Below are 8730 nucleotides of genomic sequence, written 5' to 3' on the forward strand. Positions count from 1 at the left end.
CACGGATCGATGTTGAAGTATACCTTAACGGTAAAAACAGAGATTCCACACTTGAAATAAAAACAGCCGAATAAAGGGAGCCCAGTGCTGTTTCAATATATTTTGTATGTGTATATTTACAGACATTTTCCAACAAAATGGACAAACTGCAAAAGACATTTAAACATGAGATAAAAAGAGAGAAAGATATCTTGTTTGGGATGAAAGTGCAAATGTATGAGAGGGGCGGGGTTGCACAATGCGTTTATATGACGGAGCTAGATTTATGTACAGGAATTTACAGAAATACAAAATAACACGAATTTATCAGGTTTAGACTCTGTAGAAGGAAATAATAATAATAATAATAATAATAATAATAATAATAATAATAATAATAATAATAATAATAATAATAATAATAATAATAATAATAATAATAATAAGCTCACATTGAACTCTTTATCTCTGGAGAAAGGTCAGAGTTTGTGTTTCATTAGCAGAGGCCGATGCTTACAGGTGCGCTCCTATAGTAGATGATCTGTGGAGCAAATATCGTCCTCGATGTCCACGTCGTCGTCGTCGTCGTTCTCCTCCAGCATGTATGAGTCCGCCTCCAGGCCGCGTCTCAGCTCCTCCGCGCTCTTCTCGTTCAGGTCGCTCTCCGCGCTGGAGTTCTCTGCGCAGCGCTCCATCTCTGCTGGGGTCTTCCGCTCATCCTGCGCCTTCCTCAGCTGCTTCTTGTGCTTCATTCGCCGGTTCTGAAACCACGTTTTTACCTGCAGCGGAGAGAAGAGGGCGTTCAAATGTGAATCTCTGATACCGGAATTTATCCAATAATAATAGTAATAATAAATTAAAATTAAAGATGACAACTTTAAAAAAAAAAATTAAGGCTACATTTTAGCTCGCCGCTTACGCACCAATCGTTTAAGCTCGCAAACGCAATTCTCTTTTACGCATACAAATCTCGCTTTGATCAAGCAGCTAGTCTTAAAATTAAAAAGTCAAATAGACAAGATGCAAAATGTAGTTCTTGTATTATAACAAAAATGGAATCTGCTGTTTATATTTATATATGCCGTTCTGGTGATTCAATAAAATCAAACAAATCATTACTGAACGCTTGGTTTCTTGGTTACAGATCTTCTTTCTGTTAAAGCGAATTAAAAATGAGACAGCAGTAAAATAAAAATTAAATTAAACAGTGAATAAGTACAATAAAAATATTAATTGGCCCCAGCAATCTCAACAACTTACATAAACTGCACTGTTTTGCCTGAATGAACACATCACAATTAAATGGAGTGTATTTCCATTGTCACACGGTCAGTGTATTTAAAACTGTAGAATTAAAATGTTCTGTGTATACCTGCAGAGCTTCATTTCTTAGACAGGTTCACTATCACGTTGTAAATATTATATATTTTTTAAAAAGGATCGGTGGAAAATGATTATCCTGCAGTGTTTGGATAGAAGTGTAAGGTGTGTTTGCGTGCACCTGTGTCTCGGAGAGGCTGAGCGCCGTGGCCAGCTCCACTCTCTCCGGTGTGGACAGGTACCGCTGGATCTCGAAGCGCTTCTCCAGTCCGGACAGCTGGGAGTCAGAAAACACGGTTCGGGCCTTCCTGCGCCGGCAGTGTTTCCCTGGTAACTCTGCGTGGTGCTGGAACAGAGCCGGCATCTGCATCCCTGTTGAACATCAAGACAAGTCACATCTATCTGCGGAGTCCCAAGATTGGAAAGAACATTCGCTCAAAAGAAAGAAAATTGGATTTGCGGTGCAAATCATATATGTAACTATTATATGTAAACTATTCAAGACTAACAAGATTTTTTTAAAGGAAAATAAAAATAACCTAACTTGATGCAAAAAAACAAACTATACATGAATGCCATATCAGTTTAGCCTCATTGCACAGTTCTATAATATTCTATAATTCTGTTATTTTTCAATAGTTGAGAAAACATCGATAATATTTAAATTTCAGAAACGGTAATAATAAGTACTTATTCAAAGTATGTTTAAATAATAGTTAAATAACTGCTGGTGTTTTTTTTAAGTAAAGTTAATTTCCAATTTTGTCACTTTAGCAGCTGGAGAAAAAAATCTAAACTTTAAAACCCTAACATAAAAAGCAGCAGTCACAATTTAATCGGATAAAATATTTTGCTATTCCCTCCTGGAAAAAAAAAGTCTAACAGGCTCCAAAAGCATTTTTATTCAGGAGTTGGTGACAATTTTCTCTTCCAGGCCTTAACTTGAACCTCCGGCGCCCTCCCAGTTCTTACCAGGTGTGAAAAAGTACTGGTGATGCTCCGGCTTATGGAGTGGATGAGGATGAGGAGCCAGAATTGGCGTCGGAATCAGAGGATATCCATACTCCAGGATGGGCATTCTGGAGGCCAGGGAGCTGCAGAAGGGCGCGGGAATAACCTCTCTCAGTGGCTTTGGTTTGTGCAACAGGATATCCTCAATGAAAAATGACGTGGATCTCTGCGTGGGCGCTGCGGACGCATAGTTCACACTCATGGTGATAGTGTTTTCCTCCCTCTCCTTAAACCTGCACCAGCATCTGACTGTCCCTTGCGAGCTTCCGCGGATTAAATGCACCCTGTGTGTGAAAGCCGAGCGACACGGTGCCGGGCATCACTCAGCTGTCGGTAGGAGGGGGCGTTAGTGGGACTTATTGAGGCAGAGTGGCGGATTGGGGAAGCTGATTGGCCCATCAGCCAATTAGATTTGTGTATGTCAGAGAGGGCCGCGTGAGGGATAGGCTCTTCGTTCTGATTGGTTTTGGACGCATTCAAAGGCTCTGGAAAAAAAGGAAACTGATTTGACATAAGCAGCGCACCTGTGACCACACAATAAATCATTTGAAAAGCAGCTAAAACTCTGATGGAGGTTCAGGCCGCAGTAGCCTTACTGCCCTCGGACCCCATGTGGATGGGTTCTGCTACATTTTGACGTTAATATATCTGAAAAATAATACAATCCGAACCTTAAGTGACTGATATATTATTCAATTAATTCCGACAAATAGAAACCGATTGTGACGTTTTCTGTTGCAGAAAAAAGTCATTTCTATCGTTTTTTAGTCTCCTTTAGGAAGGCAGCTCTGATACAAGTTATCAGAAGGAAGGCCTATGGGGTACAATGAGAACAAACCCGTTTCTAAAACTAAAAATGAATTCCCGCGCTCCTGCTTCACGTTGGATCATTTTTTTCTAATAGTTTTGCAGCTTTCCTCACAGGAGGATTAGGGGCCACAGGTCTGTCAAGTAATTCCGTCCAGATTGACTGTAATTGTCAGTATAAAATCTGTGGGAGTACAAGTGCCGCTCCTGCGCCCATTTATGACAGAAAGCCTTATGCAGTAATTTGCTGATCCGGTGTTTTCATCACATATCCAATCAGTCCACTTAATGCCAAAGTGCCTTAATATAGACAGAATTTGAGCTGCAATGGTATTAGGCAATTAGGGGGAGATTTTCAAGCGGAAGTTGTAATCCTTGGACTGGATTTCCGTTTGATGAGATGGAGAGAGAACAAATTAATTACTGAGAGTAAGTTGCGCTCCAGTCCATTAGTTTGCTGTTTTTCCCTTCATAGCGGAAGCTGGAAGTATAAATTGTGTTCTGTTGGTGTTGATTCGGTCCACGCTGAATGCTTTTTGTCTCACAAATAAAGCCCACAAGAAAGACAAGTTGCATTAAAAAGAAAAAATGTAAACTGCTAACAGATGGAATCACCTGATGGATTTGTTCTTGCAGCGTTAAGCGGGTTTTGTCATCTTGTAAAACATTTGACTCGCTGTTAGTGCGTCATTTTCTCAAGTGCTGTGTTCAGAGAAGTGTTTTTGAAGAGCTTGCAGCTGTTTAAAGACACACTGAACAGTGCAAATCACAATGCTAAAAATCCATCCTCATTTTCAGGTGTCACTTTTAAATAATAAGCAGAAAGAAACCTGAAGTAATCTACAGCTCTATTGCACCAGATACAGAAGTTTATTAGAGCATTATTTATTTATGCTGCTTTAAGGCTTTTAATGGAAGTTTGTGCTTCTGGTGCTACCAGAACCGACAAAAGAAATGTCGACTGAGCTTGACATTGATATATCGCCATAGTTGTTAATCACTTCTCCTTTTGGATCGAGATTGTCCCTCCCCATAAAACTCCAGGTTCAAATACTCCAGATTCATGGAAGACCGCAAGTTCAGAAATAGACACTGACATCACTACTACTACTACTACTACTACTACTACTACTACTACTACTACTAATAATAATAATAATAATAATAATGATCTGGCTACTTATTGATTAGTAATATTGTTTTCTTTATTATATAAACCTTACTAGACAAAGGTAATGTACTACTCGTGATGGTAATACTCTCATCATAAACCAACAACCAACCATAATTCATGACTATCACACTCAACAGATCACCATGTCTTCAGCTTTAATTTTTTTCATAAATTATGCCATATTTAATGCCATAAAATACAACTCTACCTGCAGTATAGCATACACAAATGTGAAGCCTATACAATTTTTTTTAAATGTTTCTGATCAGAAAAAACACCACAAGCAATGACTTGAAAATTCTAATTGTTGAATGTAGATGAAATCAACATTTCTTAGAGATCTACCAACAAAGAAGAACACTTTTAGAAAAATATCAAAACAGTTAATATAAGCATCCATACATTTACACATCTCTCTACACACACAGCAATGTAGATCCATATTTATGGATGGATGCATTTTCATGCCTGCACACACTTTCATACAAAAGATATCTTCAGAGGTCAGTTGAGTTTTTTTATACCACAAGGGTAATTTCAAAGTACTTTACAAGACAAACGGGTCTAATTCACAGACATCTTCAATCATATTTGATCTAAATGTATTAATCCAATTCATATTAATGCAATCAAATAATTTAGTCAGACTGAGGCCTAGTTGAACTTGTAATATAAATTGATAAAATAAAAAACAAGTTGTTGGTCTAAATCAGTCTTTCTCAAACTGTGGTCCCCGGGCGCCCCCTAGTGGTCCGCGAGGTACTGCATGTAAACGAACGTTTAGTTTCCGTGACTTGAGCTCAATTTGCGACGTTACAGCTAGCTTAGAAAAGGATTGTGTTAAAAAATAATGATGGAGAACTGGCTTAAAACCAAGTCACTCAAAGGCTGCAGATACTGGTGGAAAGAAAACAACTCGAGGGCAATTTATATGCTTCGAGGAAGCTAAGTCACAGCTGCTGAGTGTTGATGTGTCGCTCACTAGCGATTGGATTCCTTGAACGCCTCTATGCGGTAAGACTCGTCTCAGTTAGTGAGAACTGTTCTTTTTTTTTTTTTAATTAATTTGTTTGCCTGTGATGTTCTGCTTACATGTCTACAGCTATTGATATTTTTATTTAATGAAAATGATTAAATTACATTAATTAAATACAATAGCTAGAAATGGGTGGATTATTTTTATATTTAATGGTGCTGAAAAGGATTTTTTGTTTCCGTTAAAGAAACTCAAGTCTATTTTTCTTTAATTGTGCTTCTAAATCACAAATAGCCCTTGTTGTTATTAATGCACATTCCACTTGGTAGTAAAGAACAATTTCTTTTATTTCTATGTGTTTGACATCATTGGAAAGCTTAGACTTTCAGAATCTGTGAATAACTCAAAATACCCAAGTAGACATGTTCATTGCTTTGTTTGGCCAGTCACATTTCCCAAACAGCACCACTCTTCTCATTAGGATCAACAAAGAAAACAACAATACGTGAGTTAAGAGACTAATATTTTCATTTCAGGTTGCTTTATGTATAAAGATGAATTATCTCGGGTGCAATTTCAGGTTAGGTGGTCCATGATTGGTTTTTTTTTTGTTTTTTTGTTGTACAGTAGGCAGACAGGAAGGAGGGTGAGGAGAGGGTGGAAGACATGCGGCAAAGGTCGTCAGGACCGGGAGTCGAACCTGCGACGTCCGCGTTGAGGACTAAGGCCTCCAAACGTGGGGCGTGCTAACCCCCTGCGCCACCACAGCACGCCCCCATGATTGTTTGTTAAATGGGCTAAGTGGTTCTCAGCCTGAAAAAGTTTGAGAAACACTTTTCTACTGTATCCCACCACCCTCATGAAGTGTTCTCACAGTTTAATTTTCTTATCTTTTGTTGTTTTTGTGGTGAGGTAAATATGGTATATCTTGTTATGTCTGAGACATGAACAGGTTGCTTTTTGAAGAGCTCTGTGTATTCATTCAAGAGCTTTGTATGTCTGCTAGATGACATTTCCCTCTAAGCGAGTTCCAAATGATGTCTCAGTCCAAAGCAAGACACTTAAAATCTGTTTGATCTCAACGGAAAAGTAGTTTCAGAATATCAGTAGCATTTGGTATGTGAAACTTTGAATCAGTTTATTTGATGATCAATCAGCTCAGTTTTTAAGAGGCATGTTTTGAGGATGAAAATAAATTAGTTTCATCAATTTAAATTTTCTTTGAGGACTGTTTCCTCACACACCGGTTCAACAGGAGGTTTTAAGAACTTACCTCAAATTCTGCACAAATGGTCACTGCTAATAATGACCTTTTTCACTGACCTGCACTGAGATGAAGAAAACATGTATTAAACTTAAGTAATGTAGATGGATTTCCATTCATCCCCAAGTAGTTTGTTGAAAGTGTGAATCTTTTCACCATGTCATTCAAGTTTCCCAAATCACTACCAGTGGTAACCTTAAGTTGAACCTCCACACACCATCATGCCAGGTTTAACATTGGTATGTGATTACACATTAACATTCTAGTCTTTTTCCCTGGACATCCCCAAATGCACACCATCAATTTGAGTTGTCCACAACAAAGATTTATTTCTGAAAACGATAGGACACAATCCTGATTTGTCCATATTGTCACGATCTGTGTTTTTCTGTGTATTTATTTCAAGTTTTCTGTGTCTCTGAGTCTCCATGTTGTCCCAGGTGTGTCTTGTTCCCTGATTACCTCCTGTGTATTTAATATCACCTGTGTCTCAGTGTCTCTGTCGGGTCCTTGTTGTTAGTCGTCTTATTTTGTGTCTGTTCTGCCGTGAGTCTTGTTCAGTCCATTTGTACTCTCTGTTGCTACCTGTGTTGAGCTTTAGTTTCCGCTCAGCAGTGCTGCCAGGGATTTGGATTGTGTATCTTTTTTGTGTTCATTTCCTTTGGATTATTCTTCATTAAAACCTTCATTATTCATCTTACGTGGGTCTTCTAGTGTCTGCCTCACCGCCACTTTACCCCACATCATGACACATATCTCGGTGAGGACGTTTTTTTTTCCCAAGCAAAGCTTTTACTGATTTGGTGTTAATTTATTTTCTCTGAAAATGTTAGATTTGTAACTGGTTTTAATTAGATATTATTTAATTATATATCATTCATCTCTGAAACTTGTATGACAATGTTAGTTGGCTGTTTTTTCCCAGTCATTACACACTAAAAAATGTATTTACAAATACACACTTTTTAGAGTGTGGTAGGCTGTGCAACTCTTTGGAATCTGTTATTGTTTATGTGCCTCTTGACAGCAGGGAAACACACAAAGACAACAATGGTGTGCCTCAAGTCAGAGACCATGTGGTACATGTCCACAAATCTAAATAGAAAATGTGTGTTTTGGAAGGGATACCTGGCATTTTTGGAGTAATATCTGAGTTTAAAAAGTGATTGAAATAATATGTGAGGTTTTATATTACAGAAATGTAATATAAAAACTCATGTATGAGTCTTGTCAGGAAAGACTCATACAATAGTCGTTCCTGACAATCAATGTGCTCTAACATCTATGATTGCCAAGTTGCAGTGAATGACAATCCTCTTATATTAGACTGAGATATTAACATATCTGCTTCCTTAGTGCACTCTGTTCAGCACTCTTTTCTCTTCTGCTCAGCAGGCAAAAATACTGTGGGCTTCTGTATCTATTAGCATACTATACAATAATCCTTCCCAAGTGTCATCTGTCATGAGCGTTGGAACATTTATAATATGCTGAGGAGCCCTCATGTTCTCTTTGATTCAAATGTCTGGGCACTTGACTTCACACCACCCAGCCTACTGCAAATCCATAATGGATGTTCATCAACATTGTAAACATGCCTCTATCAAACATATACAAGTTCTGCTTACAAGCTGCTAAATAGCATCCTTTACAAACAATTGACTTTAACTTTGTGCCTGGGAGAAATCAAATTTTTTTTCTTGTTCATTTGGGCTTTATTCCTGCTTCTTATAGTAAAAATGATAATTTCTTATTTTTTTAGGGGTGTTAGACTAAATTTTGCTGGAGACCTGTTAAAATAATCACAACCATCTCTGGTTTGCTTGTTGACCATATTATGTCCAATTAAAGTAATTCTGCCATGGGCCTAAATGTGTGATTATTGTTTTCATGGGTTTTGAAGGGCATCTGAAGAGATCTTAGGTTTATCTGGATGCCTTGAGGACATGACTAGTAATACTTGTTAGCTGTGTATTGGGTCAGATTACCTACTGACATTTGTCATTGATCCAAATGGTGGCAGGCAGCTTTAAAATGATATGGATAATTCTGGAAGGTCCAAAGTGCATATGAATAAAACAAATATTTGGTTTTGTTTCTGTGAGGAAAGCTTCTTTTTTTTTAAGTGTATCATATTGTGATGCTACAATGTCGTGAAAAACTATCCCCTTAGATTTCTTTTGTTTTTGCATTTATGTC

The 8730-nt window shown here is 37.9% G+C and overlaps 1 protein-coding gene across 1 annotated transcript; it reads right to left on the reverse strand.

Moving 5' to 3' along the window:
- Positions 1-431: 431 nt before the first annotated feature.
- On the reverse strand, positions 432-2619 carry bsx (brain specific homeobox). The gene is made up of 3 exons (XM_005813756.2): positions 2272-2619; positions 1481-1671; positions 432-758 (listed from the first exon to the last, which is right to left on the reverse strand). Exons 1-3 carry the CDS (start codon positions 2510-2512, stop codon positions 507-509), a joined length of 684 nt encoding a protein of 227 aa, XP_005813813.1. The 5' UTR covers positions 2513-2619; the 3' UTR covers positions 432-506.
- Between the last annotated feature and the right edge of the window lie 6111 nt (positions 2620-8730).

Source organism: Xiphophorus maculatus, chromosome 11, assembly GCF_002775205.1.
Source record: "Xiphophorus maculatus strain JP 163 A chromosome 11, X_maculatus-5.0-male, whole genome shotgun sequence".
Taxonomy (NCBI): Eukaryota; Metazoa; Chordata; class Actinopteri; order Cyprinodontiformes; family Poeciliidae; genus Xiphophorus; species Xiphophorus maculatus.

Bases quoted from the DNA above. Each gene is read 5' to 3' on its own strand.
- bsx (XM_005813756.2), bottom strand. From the start codon at position 2,512: ATGAGTGTGAACTATGCGTCCGCAGCGCCCACGCAGAGATCCACGTCA. The intron at 1,672-2,271 runs GTAAGAACTGGG...GATGTTCAACAG, and splicing joins CCAGTACTTTTTCACACCTG to GGATGCAGATGCCGGCTCTG. The intron at 759-1,480 runs GTGCACGCAAAC...TCTCCGCTGCAG, and splicing joins TCAGCCTCTCCGAGACACAG to GTAAAAACGTGGTTTCAGAA.